This window comes from Notolepis coatsorum (assembly GCF_963971535.1).
Source record: "Notolepis coatsorum genome assembly, chromosome: 10".
Classification (NCBI taxonomy): Eukaryota; Metazoa; Chordata; class Actinopteri; order Aulopiformes; family Paralepididae; genus Notolepis; species Notolepis coatsorum.
The window spans coordinates 59,439,498-59,458,101 of NC_140174.1; the positions used below are offsets into that span (position 1 = coordinate 59,439,498).

At 44.3% G+C, this 18,604-nt stretch overlaps 1 protein-coding gene across 1 annotated transcript in view; it reads right to left on the minus strand.

Moving 5' to 3' along the window:
- Window positions 1-5,532: 5,532 nt before the first annotated feature.
- The window catches only part of LOC311235343 (monocarboxylate transporter 12-B-like), a 44,955-nt gene continuing 31,883 nt past the window's right edge, over window positions 5,533-18,604 (minus strand). The window contains exons 6-7 of the mRNA XM_084322776.1: window positions 10,516-10,775; window positions 5,533-8,667 (exon numbers count right to left, since the gene is read on the minus strand). Of these exons, the coding sequence (XP_084178902.1) occupies window positions 8,408-8,667; window positions 10,516-10,775 (520 nt within the window). The 3' untranslated portion in view covers window positions 5,533-8,407. The remainder of the gene's footprint in view (window positions 8,668-10,515; window positions 10,776-18,604) is intronic.

Sequence of the window (18,604 nt, forward strand, 5' to 3'; positions counted from 1 at the left end):
GACCACTATACTAACGAGGATCGGGTTGTGAAATGTGCGGTGTCAATGTTGGTGTCAGCAATACGCCCTCAGCAGTATCACAATATGTGTGTAATCATCATCCATTGGAGTGCAGAGCGTAACAGAATGAGATTGAGTTTAGAGGTGGGACGGTGGACGGCGACGCTAAAACGAAGTTCTGCTCGCTACCATCTGCCTCTAAATACTACTTAAGATCCGTTTCATGTTGGGCCGCTGAATGCACGGTGCGCATAGACCGTCCTGAGAGGCATATAGTGCGTGCATATGCCAACGCTACATTGACGGAGGTAGTAGACGTGGACGGGAGAGCTGACGTCTCCATTTGCGCAACTGCGGTGGGGGTAGAAAGGAGAGTTGAGCCTGTCCCGAACCAAGCACAGGGGACAGGGGTGAGGGGAAAAAGGGAGGTCAAGGACACTGAGTCGGAAGAGGTGGGGGGACAGGATATGTTCCAGAGGACAGCCGGAACGTTGAGGGACTCAGTGGGCTCACTCTGGGCCAGGTTGAGGGGTTTGCTTCCTCCCGGGGAACAAGATGGGGGCGACTATGACTATGACGAGGAAAACCCGGAGGCTGACCCTATTTATAGGGCGGCTTTAGGGAATGAGTGGTTTAAGTGGGTCCAGTACACGAGCGCGCAGAATCAGATAGAGGATTGTTATGTCTGCTCCAAGGCACGTCCGGATAGGCTGCTGGTGAAGGGCACGAAGTTCAGTTGGGCTCAGTGTGACAGGGATTAGGGAGGGGGTAGGCACCCCGAACCTCTAGTCCCTAACAGGCGGCAGTGGGCTCGCAAGAGTCTGGGCGCACGTTAAACACACACTATAGTGCTGGGGAGTTACTGAAGGCCCTCGTGCGTAACGAGGTATGCATTAACATACCACTGTGGAACCGTCTAGTCGGCCCAGGAAACGTTGCACGTAAGTTGGTGTGGGCACTGGGTGGTACGTGGACGACAGTCCACACCTAGGAGCAGGGCGGTGCACCGGAAGGGGCACAGCTCCTGCCGTGAACAGGCAAGGCTGGCGAAAACAGTCAATATTTCCATGCCCGGAGCAAGCGGGGTGGGGACAAGACCGTCGGTTTCTAAACTGAGTGGCTGATAGGTACTACGGACAGTCAGCCGCTTGGGGTCCTGACTTGATGACGGACTATGAGGTCGCTATCGACTGGGTCGCCAGCCGGTTGGGAGAGCGTTATGACCCTGTTTATAGTCACAGAAACGCGGGATGTGGGACTGTGAGTGACTGGACAACAGTGGCATAAATGCACCTGGCTTAATGTACAGTCAGGCCACAGTAACCTTACTAGTCGATACAGGGTTAGTAGGCGAGTTGTGCTTCTGTGATCAGTGTTTTTGAAAAGAAAATGCTGGGAAGCAGAGGGATGAGGGGTGTCAATTCAGAGGAATCTGGATTGTCTCTCCTAAGATTGGAAAGGGACCCAGCCTTAAACTGCACCTGAAGGTAAAATAAGGGGACTGCTTCCGTTCATGAGAGGAGACCTTACCGCCGGAAGTGGAGACCTGCATCTCTGTTGGGGGAGAGGGGCCGACGTCGGACAAGGCAGTCCTAAGAAAGGAGCTGGTTGTTGCGTCGTAGCGGACTGCCTAAACCTTACGGGGAGAGGTGCATCTAAGTAGGGGAAGGAGTGCATCCGAACGGGAGGAGGGTACTCTTAACTGGAAGGAGGTTAAAAGGGTCAAAGCGGCAGAGGCATGGGAGGGGCCCCATAATAGTCGCCCTTGGTGTGAGGCAGAGTGTTTGGGGTTTCTCGGCTCTAGTCGTTTTAAGGCGGCAGGAAACGTCACGGATTTCAAGGATGTCACTATGCGGGAACGTTGTAGGAAATTGGATGTACGTGTGCAGGGGGTAGCGACGGGGTTGCCAATACCCAGAGGTGTCAAACTATGGCTGACCAAGGATTTTGAGTGCTTGCAAAAGGAGGGGACCCGGGACGTAGGGGAGGTGGCAGAGGGGCGGTGCACTACTATTTGGAGCATCACGACTAACTGCACGAAAGAAGGAAAGTGTGGACACGGGGTCGTGTTGAAGGGAGTGGATACCAACCCACGGCCTGTAGCTTGCCCTTTTCATGTCCAGGATATAGCACTGGCGGACCAATACTGGCTCTGCGGCGGTAGGAGGTTGAGGAATACACTTCCTTTAGATTGGTCAGGTAGATGTGCTCGGGTTCAGGCGATCATGCCAATGGTGGTCCTACCATTATCAGTTACGGAAGGACCTTCTGAGTCTCCTATCTCTCGAACAAAGCGTAGCTACAAGGCAGACCCAAGGGTGTATTTGGACAGCATAGGACAGCCAAGGGGCATTCCAGCCGAGTTCATGGCTAAGAATGAGATTGCGGCAGGGTTTGGATATCCCATGCCTCTGCCGCTTTGACCCTTTTAACCTCCTTCCAGTTAAGAGTACCCTCCTCCCGTTCGGATGCACTCCTTCCCCTACTTAGATGCACCTCTCCCCGTAAGGTTTAGGCAGTCCGCTACGACGCAACAACCAGCTCCTTTCTTAGGACTGCCTTGTCCGACGTCGGCCCCTCTCCCCCAACAGAGATGCAGGTCTCCACTTCCGGCGGTAAGGTCTCCTCTCATGAACGGAAGCAGTCCCCTTATTTTACCTTCAGGTGCAGTTTAAGGCTGGGTCCCTTTCCAATCTTAGGAGAGACAATCCAGATTCCTCTGAATTGACACCCCTCATCCCTCTGCTTCCCAGCATTTTCTTTTCAAAAACACTGATCACAGAAGCATGGATATCGGTCAATAAGAACACAGGGTGGATCAACTATTTGTTTTACAATCAGCAGCGGTATCTCAACTACACCGAGGAGGCGTTGGATGCAATGGGGGACCAGATGCACGCGACCAGTACGGTGGCGTGGCAGAATAGACAGGCTCTGAACTGGTTAATGGCGGAGAAGGGTGGAGTCTGTTCCATGTTTGGACAGTACTGCTGCACATTCATTCCAACGAATGTGGGGCCAGGGGGAAAGTTCTCCGAGGCCATGGCTAAGCTGAAGGATTTGAGGGAGGAGTTGAGGGAGAATTCTGGCCGGAATGAAGAATGGTGGGGGAGTGGGGTGTTTGAAGGATTGGGACAGTGGGGAAGCATAATGATGCAGACGGGGATATCCATTGGGGTGGCAGGGTTGATATTGGTTCTCCTTTTCTGTTGTGGTATGCCTCTCTTGGGTAGGCTGGTAACTTCACACGTAACGAGCCGAATGCTGATGGTGGGGCAGAAAGAGATTGAGCCACCAATCGGGCCATGCCCTCAGCTCTATGCTGCCTTAAAGGGAGACGAGGGGATAGAGGATTAGGGGTATGTTGAGGAAGGGACATTTTCTTTTTGTTTGGTTCAAGTTTTGTTTGTTTTATTCCTTTTACTTCAAAAAAAAAAAAAAAAAAAAAAAAAAAAAAAAAAAAAAAAGAGAAAACAACATGTAAGGTTTTTTTTTGAAGACATTTTGTATTGGTTCTTTCCTTTAAGAGTGACGGGGGATGGTCTGAGTGATGGTTTATTTTTTATTATTTTGGTTTATTTTACTCATGGTCCTGGTCAAACCGGAATGGGAAGGGGCATCGGTATGGAATGGTACGGAGTGTCGGTTCTGAGCCTGAGGAAGCATTGAGAAGAAGTGTTCTGGGGATCGGTTCTGGGGACTGAAGGGACAAAGGGGGGGGCTGACGCAGTGGGCAAGATGGGCACCTCCCGTCCCGGCATGGGGACATGTTTCTACGGGGACTGGAGGTGTGGCGCGGTGGTTGCTGTATTGGCAAAATGTGACTTTTGGCAATACGGTGAAGAGACTATGGCGTGGGCATGGAAGGGGGGCTGAGCGATGGACACTAGGACTCAATGTTATGGAAGAGACAATGTCATTTTTTTTTGGGGAGGGATGTTCTATGTTTAGTTCTGACGGTCAACTTCTCCTTTCCCTGATGAGAGTCGCGGTTTCCGGCCGGAACTGTGGCTCATTTGGTAAGCGGTGGAGGTTGGGGGGATTTGTCTGTCAGGTTAGGATTATAAGTTGGGGTATTTTTTTGATGTTTTATTATTACTCTTGTTTTGAGCGGTTTTGTGTTTATTGTGAGAACGGTGGTCAGCCTTTGTTGGTCCGTTAGGGGTCCAGTGAATGAAGTAAGGTTTCTTGTTTAGTTAGACATTTAAAATTTATTATATGGCTAGGTTTCTTGTTTAGATTAGGCATTTAAACTTTTATTATATAAATATGGTTTCTCGTTTAGTTAGACGTTCACATTTTCTTGGTTATATGATTTGGGTGGGACTAGGGATAGCCCCAAATGGGGGAATGTTGTGGAAAATGTGTATATGGGGTGGACTAGTTTAATATAGGTCAACTAGCAGTGCTTAAAGACGCTAGGGCGACAGGCCGGCTGATGTTCTTAAAACAACTTTAAGTATGGGACAGATAGGGACAGATAGACATTTCGAGTACATCACATCTTGTTCTTTTAATCTTGTACATCACATCTTGTTCTCTCTTTCACACACACACACATCTCTCTCACACACACACACACACACTCATTCTCCTTTTCACACACACACACACATATTCTCTCTCCCACACACACACACATTCATTCTCTCTTTCACACACACACACATCTCTCTCACACACACACACACTCATTCTACTCTTTCACACTCACACACACACATCTCACTCACTCACACACACACACTCATTTTCTCTTTCACTAATCTTGACTCCAGCTTTATCTCTCTTCGATGTTAAATCTATGTGTCATCTTAATGTACGTCATGTCATATCTGATATAATATGTCACGTCATCATATCTGTCATGTTGGGGCAGGGCTGGGAAGGTATTATCTGGGGGGCACGGGGGTTGGGAGGTTAGAGTGTTTTTCTTCAAACTGTGGTGACCGTCTACTGATCCATAGCTCTTCTGTTAAACCTTCTTTCCTTAAATAAATTGCTTGTTGAAACTGGAAATACCGTCTCCTGCTGTGTTAACGACTACTCAGCCACAACAGTAGTTTTAGTGTGTCTGTACATTTAGTATATTGTATTTGTATATTTTATTAATAATGTTGTATTTTACTTTTTAATTCTATTTTTAGCAATATACTGTAGGCTGATGGTAATATGTGTAATACATGTTTATGTAAATACCATGTGCTGCTGAGACCAAGGACCACAATGGAAATAAGTCTGACTTTTGTGCTATCCTTGATAATTCTAGGATGCATGACTTGTTGTAACATGTAATGTATTTGAATAATTGTCAAATAAACTAAACTAAAAAGAAATAACAGGAGAAAAAAGCATCTGTTATGAACATGATGATGTCTTTATAATTTCATGACCTCCCCAAAACCATCTGGCGACCCCCGACCCCCAGGTTGAGAACCCCTGCACTAGAAACATGACTCAGCGGTTATCAGAAACGGGAAGCAGAATTTTAAATAACACGAAAGGCAGAAACAAAAATATTTTTTACTTTGAATTATTTCATTTTATTGACATTAAAATTATAAAAACAACTAATTATCTTGGATGCTAGTTTTTTTGGACAGCGTAAGATTCTCAAGTATGACATCTTGCAACAGTTTCTCAACAGAAGTATCCATATCTGTGTGTGTGGCAGTTCAGACAGGTCTATAAGAAATAGTTCTAATGTAGAACAAAGACCATTTTCTGCACGGTGGAACAGCAACACAGGTCCAGTAAAAATCATCACCAAGTTACACTGTACATCAATCATCATAATAACATCCTTTAACTTTCTCAGCATGCGACCCCCCCTACCAAAGACTATCGTGGTATTTACATAATTCTTTGGCCATTACCATGGTGGTAGTGGCCAAAATATGATGGAAATACCACGATTTACCCACAGTATCATGATTTAAATTGGATTAAGTACCAAAGACGTACCATGGCGATACATGACATGGTCAATTATTTATACAATGGTAAAACTTAAATGACTATAATACTACCATGATACCTTTCCATAAGGTCCAAATAAAAGAAGGTTGGTGCAGCTGGTTTATAGCCCATTGGTACTTAAGTCATGTGGGGTCTCTCCTACAACAGAATCATGATATATTTTGGGTCCCTGTGACCAATAGTTTAAGAAACTGACCTCATTTTGTTGATCCATCAAGTTTATAATGCCCCTAATAACATCACATAGATTGAAATAGCATATATATGAAGACATCAGTGGTACCAACAAATATCACAGTTTTAGCAGTTTCACATTAGTAACCGTGTCTCTTCCAGTCCCAAATCTTCAAAAGGTATTCAGCGTTTAGATTAGATATGCCAACCTGCTTCTGCCCAAGGTTTGTATGTGTTTAAATTGTGATCAAATTCCACTTCTTGGACTGAGGAACTGAAAGCGATGAGCTTCATAATCTTTACTATGTATTTACTATTATGCCGTTGCTTTTCTTCTTTTTCCTATGGTTTTTAGTTTGATCTTAAGAGTTTGTGTTCAATAAACAATGGTTTAACTCGCTTATTAAAAGGATTTTTAAGGAGAGCCAAGGGCCAAAATAACATATAACACAATTGGTGGATTGAAAGCCAAAAACTTCTATTGGACCATGATCATTAGAGACATATAAAGTAGTTTTTTTCCTCAAGTCTTATTATGTTTCTTGCTGGTGTTTTGTATCTGAACTAATTGGTATACAGGCTAGAACAATCTAAACTAAACTGGAAATACAACAAACATTTGAGACATTATATTGTACGGTCTTTCATGTTATTTCTCATCCCTTTATGTGGTTTGGACAACCATTTTAATATAAATTCAGCTTTTATTCAGCTTTCTAACAGTATCTCCAACATGAATAATAATAATAAAAAAAAAAAGTGAATCAAGTTTTTGCAAATAACGCCTCCTCAGATATAATTGATGCATCACAATACACCAGACAATATCTTCTCATCCAGTGTCATCATTTGGAGGACCAAAAACACTTTCTCGAGAGCCAAACACAATGTCTTGTGGAACCCAGTTTTGGATAACCCTGAATTAAAAGGATCTTAGCACTGGGATATTAATTCAACAGGCCATTCAATTTAATACAGTACTGTATAATATATGGCTCTTATCTGCCCTCTTCTGGCAGTGAGAGGTACTACAACACAACCAGCCAGCAGTCCGTTTTAATAGTAAATAATAGGCCCAATACATGCTTATGGAGAACATACACAAAATTGTACTTTTTTTCTCTTCACATTATTTTTCTTGCTGTGATGGAGAATATACGTTTGACCAAAACAATACAGAGCACAGCCACACATAAGTATAATTACCTTTGAGTTTATACCTTTCTCCTATACTCTCATTACACTACTGTTTTCAACCCTGTATACTTGTAGTCAATACAAGAGTAAATTAAAACAAAACAATATAATAATAAAACATTTGATTGGCATTGTTCTGTTGTTGTATCCCTGAAGGTGAAAGGCTCTCCAGAGCCGTGTGCTAAAAGGAGTTGTGTTAATGAAATCAAAGGCAGGATCAAAGAGTTCCAAAAGAGTGTTCGAGAAGCACCAGGTGTTGCCTAGCAACAGGAAATAGTTCCAGAAGGTTAAGGCAAAAAGGGACTCATTCGTGTGACGTGGGAGTCTTTCCTTGCAATGCATTTTAGCAGAAGGTCGAAGTACCTGTTCAGCTCATTGATGGGTTCAATTCCCACCTCTCACAGGCCGACCAAAACCAACCATATTGAGAACGTCATCACGCACAGTAGTCCATTATGTTGCTTAAAAACTAAAATATCACACTTGATTTGTTGCTACTGACTTGAAAATGGTGATTTTTGTGGGTTTGAATTCCAACCATCATAGATTACATAATGAACTCTATGGCTGAATCAACCGTGCCGCGGTCCATGTTGCATGAGACACCAAAAGTCACATGTGGTTTGATATTAGGCACGTTGGCTCACTGAGCTTGAGAGGATAACGGTGATTTCATAAGAATTCCTTGTTGCCACCCGTCACAAGTCAACATAATCCATCCTACTGTTTCAGAGTGCAGCACTGAAATCCATGGAGAAGCTTTGAAGGCGAAACTCTCCGCTTATCATTAGTTGCTGTTTAAACAGCATGGACGAAAGTGATTCCATGTAAAACATTCAGCTATGACCTTTGTCATTTACAATCACTACAAATGTTTTATTTCTGTTCCTCAACACACTTTGGTACTGTATTTCCAAACTAAACATGTTCACCATGTCCAGCACCATGACACTTATTTGATTCATGGCCTGCTTGGTCAATAATAAATATCCACTTATCACTGTCCCTTCATAATACTTTGGTATTTCAACGATAAAACTGTTCATTTCACCCAATACTACGAGGCAATTATTTGACTGACGGCTGGCTTGGCCTCACTGTTGAAAGCAATGTAGCGGTCTGATTGGTGGGCCAGGCTGAGTGGGAGGGGCTCATGTTTGGCGTCCTTGACGATGGGCGTGGACGGGCGTGATGGTGTCCGGCGGCGACAGCGACGTATCCCACCAACTATGCAGAGGACCATTGAGCTGGATATGAGGGCGGCACCACTGAGGAAGAACGTTGCAGTGTAACTTCCTGTTGTGTCCACCAACCAACCTGAAGGGAGGGAGAGAGAGAGAGAGAGAGAGAGAGAAAGAGAGAGAGAGAGAGAGAAAAGGATGGGTTTTAGTACCTACTTTCTTAAATTATGGGTTCCCCTTTAGTACCTACTTTCTTAAAGGAACACACCCGAGGTTCCCCTTTAGTACCTACTTCCTTAAAGGATGGGTCCTTTTTCAGGTGGGTCCCCCATATGCCAACAGTAGTAATATCTTTGTGATATGTTCCAATGAGCTTGAGTCCCACAACGAGAAAAAAAAAGGGTAATTTGGGTTCCTGACTTGAAAAGCTTAAGAAACGTCACGTACAGCAGAAAACTGTATACAAAAATAAAGTATAAAAAAGTGTTGATTAGCATGCTGGTGCAGCTGCTGCCATGGTGCAAATGATGATTCAATTGAAAATAAAAAAGAATTGTTCAAAAAATAAAGATTTGTTGATTTAACTGGACGTCAGTGTTGATGAATGACCAACGACATCCCTGTCAGTAATTGACGAATGAGTGCATTACTCTCTGTGACAACAGATTAGTAATAACTCAACCATTGTCAGCCGGTTGTCCAGTCAGAATTGCACAAGGTTAGTTGAGATGTCAAAGGCTGACGGTTCTTAAGCTACGGCTCAGGACACAAGTTAGGCCCGCGGAACTTTCTGAACGGTCCAGACAAAGATACTAGTGTGTTTTAATTAAATAAAATGTGGGGCGCCAGGGTGGCGCACCACGTAACGCACTGTGGTGCAACGCGGCCGTCCCGGGTTCGACTCGGCCGCATGTCTTCCCCCATAATGTCCTCCCGTTCTTCCTCTCTGCCGGACTTGTCCAATAAAGCCAATAAAAATCTACCAAAAACATAATCTTTAAAAAATTTAATTAAATTAAATGTACTCAATTTGGATCGAGGACTTTAACAAGAGGAAGAAATACTGGTATATTGAGTTTCCTTCTAAAACATTCACCATTTGAAAATCTTTTACACCTGCATATGATGTGGCCTTGAGTTGTATAAATTTGGGTGAGAGGTCGGCAGCAGTGAGCCATTACTATCTGGTCCAGCCTAGACTAGCATGCTGGTGCAGCTGCTGCCATGGTGCAAATGATGATGTAACAACATTTACGCACACACACACCTTACTATCTCTCTCATGCACACTAGGGCTGACCGTCGAATAGTCGACTAATCGATCGAAAGGAGCCAACCTCTTAGTCTAATGCAAAATATAAAAAAAGTATATATATATATTCTTTTTCATTCTTTCCAAAATCAAAGAGGCCTAGAAGCGTGGCTAACGCTAATGACGCGTATACCAGCGAGGCCCAACTGCCTAAGAAAACGGACAGAGGCACTGAAAGAGGATTTCACCCGTCTAATGAACACACCAGACAAATATCAAGATGTATCCATCAGTGGACCAATTGCATGGTTTCGCAGAGGACAAGAAGCCTTCAGTTGACTCCTTCAGACATTAAGCACCGCCCACAGCCCACATTTTTTTATAATGTTTTATTTTTATATATTTCTTGCATGCACTATCCATCGACTATCGGCACATTTTGGCCAATCAAAGTCGACTATACAAACCCTTAGTCGGGGACAGGCCTACATGCACACAGTCACACACACACAGTCACACACACAGTCACACACACAGTCACACACACAGTCACACACACACACACACACACACACACACACACACACACACACACACACACACACACACACACACACACACACACACACACACACCTTACTATCTCTCTCATGCACACTGTCTCTTTTAACTTCTCCAATCCATCTGATGGATTGGAGAAGTTACACACACTGAGCGCCCCCCTTCACTGACCTCCGATAGGCGGGCTGATGAGGTAGGGTATGGCGTGGAGGAAATAGACCACGCCCAGCGCCGAGGACAGGAAGGGTGTCCCGACCACGTCCGACGTCACCACAGGGATCAGAGCCACGTAGGCGCCGTCAAAGTAGCCATACAGGATGGAGAACGGCACCAGCAGAGGGAAGGAGCGGAGTAGAGGGATGAACAGACAACACAGACCCTCCATACCCACAGCGAACGCATAGCAGGCAGTACGGTAGGGCTTCAGACACCTGGAGAGAGAGAGGGAGAGAGACAGACAGACAGACAGAGAAAAAGAGACAGAGAGATAGAGGGACAGAGAGAGAGAGACAGAGACAGAGAGAGAGAGACAGAGAGATATAGGGACAGAGAGAGACACAGACAGAGATACATAGAAAGAGAGACAGCGAGAGAGGGAGAGGGAGAAAGAGGGAGAGAGAGAAAGAGAGGAGGGCAAGAGAAAGAGGGAGAAAGAGGGAGAGAGAGAAAGAGAGGAGGGCAAGAGAAAGAGGGAGAGCGAGAGAAAGAGGGAGGGAGAGAGAAAGAGAGGGAGAAAGAGAGGAAGCAAGGGGCGAGATAAGGAGAAAAAGAGAGATCAATTTAGTCATAAAAAACATAGATAATGAATTTACCAGCGCTCTCAACAGCACAATACCTGACTTTTATTACTTTGCAATATTGACATGCTTTTATCTATTTTCCAGATTAAATGCTTTTAGTCAGTGTCCAAACAGTAAACACTGGCTAGACACGTGTCACCAATATATACAGCCTGCTTTGTTTACCAGGGAAGGAGGTCAACACGGAAACTAATAAACAAGAGACAAACTCTTGTTTGCATTTTGGTTTGGTTTGGTTTGGTTCTTTGTTTGAGAGATAAAGCAATCATCCATAGATGAGATCAGTACAACAGTCCTACAGCTACTTCTGTCTGTCAGCTTTATAAACATCCCTCAGGTCAAGAGGACTACAGCTTGTTTATGTGTGTCAGGTCTATCTGCTGACCTCAGGTCAGGAGGACTACAGCTTGTTTATGTGTGTCAGGTCTATCTGCTCCCCTCAGGTCAAGAGGACTACAGCTTGTTTATGTGTGTCAGGTCTATCTGCTCCCCTCAGGTCAAGAGGACTACAGCTTGTTTATGTGTGTCAGGTCTATCTGCTCCCCTCAGGTCAAGAGGACTACAGCTTGTTTATGTGTGTCAGGTCTATCTGCTCCCCTCAGGTCAAGAGGACTACAGCTTGTTTATGTGTGTCAGGTCTATCTGCTCCCCTCAGGTCAAGAGGACTACAGCTTGTTTATGTGTGTCAGGTCTATCTGCTCCCCTCAGGTCAAGAGGACTACAGCTTGTTTGAATGAATGAATGAATGAATGAATGAATGAATGAATGAATGAATGAATGAATGAATGAATGAATGAATGAAAACTTTATTTAACAGATTGCAGAATGGGTACAATACAGTACGGCTCAATACACACAATTGTTAAGGGGATGCAGACCAGAGAAAGACGTTTGTCTTGTTTACATCAGGATCCCCCATTTTCAATTCATAGTGACATTTATGACATACCGTACTTTTCGCACTATAAGCCGCACCTGACTATAAGCCGCAGCAGCTAAATTGAATGATGTGTACATATATAAGCCGCACTGGACTATAAGCTGCATGTGTTTTAATGTTTAATTACCATATATGTAAGGAGTGGAGACTGCGGCTTAATTTGAGTCAACACAGGAAACTTCACCCGGCCCGGACACGGAAAGGATTGACAGATTGATTGCTCTTTCTCGATTCTGTGGGTGGTGGTGCATGGCCGTTCTTATATTGAGCTTTAAGTTCCCACCTCTACAGAGAATGACTCCCATTGGGACACAATACTGTCGGACAAATAACAAGAATTAACTCATTTGTATTAAGTTTAGCAAATAAGGAAACAGATAAATAACATTTCACTGCAGTAAAAAAAGCAATATTTCGATTTTCGGGTTTCGTCCACATATAAGCCGCACCGTTATATAAGCCGCAGGGTCGAAAAATGGGGGAAAAAGCCGCGGCTTATAGTCCGAAAAGTACGGTACATGACATTTATGGCATAGGGACATACATGACATACAGGTATTTAGTACTGTTACATTTGTGACATATACGATATTCAAATATATATACATTTTACAGTACTGTACCTCAAGACCCCTACAGTACTGTTACCTCAAGACCCCTACGCTCTGCATCTTCTGGCCGCCTCAGACCTACAGTACTCCTATCCAAGCTCCGGGAGGGTCATCAAAGAGAAGCCGCCTATTCTCAGTCCTTGCCCCACAATGGTGGAATGAACTACCCACCCCAGTTAGGACGCGTGTATGCCTTCTACAACGCTGTTCCGTTTACTGAATCGTTAACCGTATGAGAAACGGGTAAATATTTACGAAATCTAAGTGATTTTCCAACCTCGGGGTTGATCTCCATCGCGCTCCACTCCATGTTTCAAGTTGGGGCTTTTCACAGTTGGTTAGAACTAGAGCTCGGTGAAGGCTGCAGGGCAGTGCTGCGGGCTGTTCGCGCGTCACTCGGGGGGCGTGCTTCAGCGGCCAATCAGAGCGCAAAACGGCAACGGAACAGCGTTGTAGAAGGCATACACGCAGTTAGCGTAGTTAGGACGCGTAGCCGAAACCCGTCCAATCTTTCGCCGTCGACTAAAGACACACTTCTTCAACCATTATCTGAAATAATAATAAAAAATTAAATAAAAAATAAAAAAATCTAACCCTAACTAACCTTACTGTCATGCACTTGTCCTAATAAACTAACCTACACTGTAACACGCAACACTTTGATGAATATTGTTACTCAGCTGATAGAGTTCTACCCTTCCTGATGACCTGTCGTACAGAACTTGTAAGTCGCTTTGGATAAAAGCGTCAGCTAAATGTAAATGTAAATGTTACCCATAGATCCTGACAGAGTATATACATATGATGGGGAGGGGACTGTACATTAGGAGGGGGTGGGTGGGTGGGAGAGAAATATACATACGGCGGGGAGAGAATATATACATGCGGTGGGGAGAAGACTGTCTATTAGGAGGGGGTGGGGGGGTTTGGACATTTACGGTGGCCAGTTTAGAATTGCAGCCTCCCGTAGGTACTCTTTAAGAGCGGTTTTGAATGTGCGTAGGGATTCACATTCCTTTACAGCTTTGGGTAGGGCGTTCCACATTGATGTGGCATAATTGCGAAACGTGTTTAGTCCCTTGTTTGAGCCGAATCTGGGTTTAACATGATTTGTTGAGCTTCCTCTGGTGTTGTGGTCGTGGTGTTCACTGACCTTTGGGAAGTATTTTGACATGTACATGGGTACCTTAGTCGTATAGTGTATCTTGTAGACCAGGCCCATTGCAAGTTGCTGTACTCTGTCGTCTACTCTAAGCCATCCTAGGTTGTCAAAGTGGGCAGGGGTGAGGTGGGTTCTAGGGGTAAGGTCAAGTAGAAGTCTGACCAGTTTGTTTTGTGATGTTTGTAATCTTGTTTTTAGCGCCTTTGAGGTGCTTTGGTACCATGAGGTGCAAGCATAGTCGTAGTACCCTTGAATGAGTGCTCCTGCCAGAGTCTTCAGGGTATTCTTGTTTACCAGAGAGGAGATCCGGTACAAGAATCTAGTTCGTTGGTTGACTTTTTTTATTACATTGGATGCCATTTTGTCACAGGAAAGATTTGCCTCTAGGATGGAACCCAGGTAGGTAATTTCATCTTTCCTTGTGACAATATTGTCACCCACTGTAACTGAGAAGCCGTCGGTCTTGCTGAGTTTGTTATTTGAACCGAAGAGAATGGACTCTGTTTTGCCCATGTGTAATGATAGTTTGTTATCAGCGAGCCATATGCCGATTTTGCCTAGTTCCGAGCTGAGGGTTTTTTCAACCTGCAACTTGTTCTTGTCAGAGACCAGCAGGGCTGAGTCGTCCGCAAACAGGAACAAGTTGCAGTCACAAGCTGACGACATGTCATTTGCATAAATTAGGAACAGGAACCTAGTAGCTAGTATCCTTCCTTGTGGAACACCACAGCTCACTGTGAGGGGGGGGGGGGGGGGTAGAGTACCGTTTACCTCCACCATCTGTTCTCTCCCCTCCAGGTAGGATTGCATCCAGCTCACTGATAAACTATCAAAACCAATTCGCGTGTTCGAATCCAGCTCTCCACATTGTTTTTCAGTTTGGCTGGTCGTCCGCAGTAATACACATTGGCCGTATTACGGGGAGGGAAAAACTGAAGGGTGGGGATCGAACGTTGTGAACAAGCGACTCCTACAAGTCGGTTGGTGCGCCTGCGCAGTAGAATCAGGAAGTGTCGGGGGCAGCGTGAGCCTCCCACGCGTTACTCCTCGACACTAAGAGATCGAGCTGCGCAGGTGAAAAGATGCGACTGCTGTTACCTCAAGTACCGGAGGGGACTTGTGCTATGTATGACTTAGTCCACATTGCAGCCGGCTTGTGGGAGGCAAGAAACAGCGTTCGTGACAGGGGAGGGTTGAATTGGATGATACGAAATTGGGATGGGAGAAAATATAGAAAAAATGGGAGAAAAAGTGGATCAAAAAAAATAACTATCAAAACCAATTGCTTTTAGCTTGCCAATCAGAATGGAGTGAATTTGCGGCCCTTTTTGTGCAGAGGGGTCACTCTCGCAATTTTGAAGTCCTTGGGGACGTGTCCCTGTTTTATGGAGAGGTTTATTATGTGTGTGATGACTGGGGTGATGGCGGCTGCTGAGTCTCTGAGGAATTTGGAGGGGATATTGTCATGGCCAGTGGCCTTGTTAAGTTGGAGGGCGCTCAGTTTTTTGAGTACCTCATCGGTTGTTACCATTTCTAGTTTGAAGTCGTCTTTGCGGACCCCTAGGTCTTTGTAGTAGGCTACTATGTGTTCTACCCCATAATGCCCTGAGTGGGAGGGTAGTTTGTTTACCAGTGTTGTGGCTATGTTTGTGAAGAAGATGTTTAAGTAATTGGCTACATCCAGCTTGTCTGTGATGAGCGTGTTGTCCGTCTTTATGTTTATGTTTGAGAATCTGGTTTTAAGTTTTTTACTGCAGCCTAGTTGATTATTGAGTAATTTCCAAAGTTCACGTGGTTTGTTTTTGTTTTCCTCAGTTTTGTCATTGATAATATTTTTTTGCGGTTTTGATCATGGTGTTTACGTCATTTCTTAGTCTGTTTCTTTGAATTTTTTGTTCAACCACGTGGGCTTGGAGTTCACTGTTTGAGCTTTTGGAAAGCTTTGTCTGACTTTTATGAAGTTCAGAGCATTTTTTGTCTCTGGTTTTCATAGCGGCCAGTATTTCAGTGTGCATCCATGGCTCAGCGCGATTTTTAACCCTGGTGGTTCTTAGGGGTGCCATGTTGTTGAGTATTGTTGTGAATTTGGTTTTGAATCGAAGCCATGTTTCTTCAACCTGTGTACCACTGAGTTCATCTGACCAGTCCATGCTCTCCAGTTCTTAGTTAAAGGCCTCTCTAGAGTAGGTTTTGAGATCCCTAGATGTGACTGTTTTGTGACAGCCGGCCTTTTGTTTTAGCTTTTTGCGGGTACAGAAAATCATATAATGATCACTTAACCCGCATGCTATCACCCCTTTATTGGAGATCATGGACTTGTCAGAGGTCAAAATGAGGTCAATGGTTTATGTGTGTCAGGTCTATCTGCTCCCCTCAGGCCAAGAGGACTACAGCTTGTTTATGTGTGTCAGGTCTATCTGCTGACATCAGGTCAAGAGGACTACAGCTTGTTTATGTGTGTCAGGTCTATCTGCTCCCCTCAGGTCAAGAGGACTACAGCTTGTTTATATGTCCTTTATCAGTGTCCTTGTTTCTGATCCTAGTCAGCCTTAAAGCCTGGGTTGACATATTATCATCGGTATCCTGTGAAAACCCTGCATGTACATAAAGGCAACTTCACAAGAACTGAGAGAAAATATGGTTGATTTTCCTATTGACATAAATAGATTTTCAATGATCTGACTTCAAAATATTGATGTTTTTACAATCAATAGGACAACGTCAGACACACTATGGTGGTTTGCAGGTATATGAGTAGGATGTCATCAAGGTTTGATTTGATTTTAAACCTTTATTTATACTCAGGTGAGCTCTGAGGTGAGGCTACCTCATTTACAGAACTGCTGAGTGTACAACAAAATAGAACAACAAAACAATGTGCAGTGCAATCAGTTTTGAAAATAAAAATAATTATGAATAGAACAAAAAAAAAATCTTCAAGGGGAACACCACCCAAATTAAGAATCAAACTGTTATTTCCATGGCCCAGGAGACTTCAGTCAATATGTGTGAGCTACCAGAGAAGGCAGGTGTACTTTCATGTCATCAGGTATAGAGTCTGGAGCTGCTTCATTTTGTGGACCCACAGAATGTTTAGAATAATACTTTTCTCAATTGGGTTCTGAGCTGGTTCAAGAACCTTTTGCATCGTCATGACATTTATTTATTTACTTATCCCTCTTTCTCTCACTGAAAATAAGTAGGCAATCCCTTCCTTCCCTCACTCATTCCCTCCATCCCTCACTCATTCCCTCCGTCACTCCCTCCATCCCTCACTCATTCCCTCCGTCACTCCCTCCATCCCTCACTCATTCCCTCCGTCACTCCCTCACTCACTTCTCAAAATCCCAACCCCCATGCTGCAAAAGGCCTAACCACTTGTTGTGTGTCAGGGAGTATCCAAAGGTGATGATTCACACAATGCCAATATATCAATAAGGGAAAAGCTGCTTGGTGGTGTTTGATCAGTGCTCAGGGTGTGCAGTACCAACCCTTACCTGACCCTTACCTAGGGATGGGAATTGATAAGATTTTATCGATCCGATTCCATTGTCGATTCTGCTTATCGGTCCGATTCTTTATCGATTCCTGATAATTAATAATTAAAATAAATAAATTGGAAATGCAACAGAACTAAGCTGGTTAGAGAAATAACAACAGGCAACTTGACATTTCTGATTGTCATTTATTGTCAGAAAAATACAAAAACTGTAAAAAAAAATTAAAAGTTTAACTATACACTTCTATAAAATAATGTATTTGAGATTCTCTTAAACTAATTTATTTATTTTTTTGAATTTTTGTATTCTTAAACTAATTTAATCTATTGAATAGCGACCTGTTCAATGTAACTACAGTTCAATATATTTAATTTTTTATCAACTTTTTTCTGCCAATTTTTTCTATTTTTCTCCCGACCCAATTTTGCATTGTCCAATTCTACTCTCCCCTGTCTCGAACGTTGTTAGGCCATGCCTCCCACAAGCCGGCTGCAATGTGGATGAAGCCTTGCATCACGTGTCCCCTCCGGTACTCGAGGAGGCAGCCGTCGCATCTTTTCACCTGCACAGTGCGATCTCTCAGCGGCGAGGGTCTGCGTGGGAGGGACACGCCGCCCTCGTCGCTTCCTGATTCTACTGCGCAGGCGCACCAACCGACCTGTAGGAGTCGCTGTCCACAACGTCCGATCCCCACCCACCAGCTTCCCACCCCCTAATACTGCCAATTGTATTAGTATGAACGACCAGCCAAGCTGGTAGCAATGCCGAGAGCTGGGCTCGAACCCAGCATCTCCTGCGTTGGTGGCGAGCGCCTTGCCCACTGCGCCACCTAGCCGCTACAGTTCAATACCTTAAACTAATTTAATCTATTGAACTGTAGTTGCATTCAACTGGTCGTTATTCCTCTGTCTTTGAGAAGACCAGCGCGCACACACACACACACACACACGGCTCCTCCCCCGCTAGCCCCCCACCCTCTTCTAGTCTCTCTCTCTCTCTCTCTCTCTCTCTCTCTCTCTCTCTCTCTCTCTGTGTGTGTGTTTGTGTATACGCGGAGCAGCGTGTATGGAGCAAGGTTATAGCTAGCGTTAGCTCCGCGGCTAACGCGAAGCTAACGCTAGTTTACCCCGAATTAAATTAATGACTAGGTTGCAAAGCATAGTAGTTTTCACTGCACATAGAAGCAGTCAAACAGTGGGATCATTTCGGGAGCATAATGACCAAAACCCAGGCAATTTCAAGCCCTT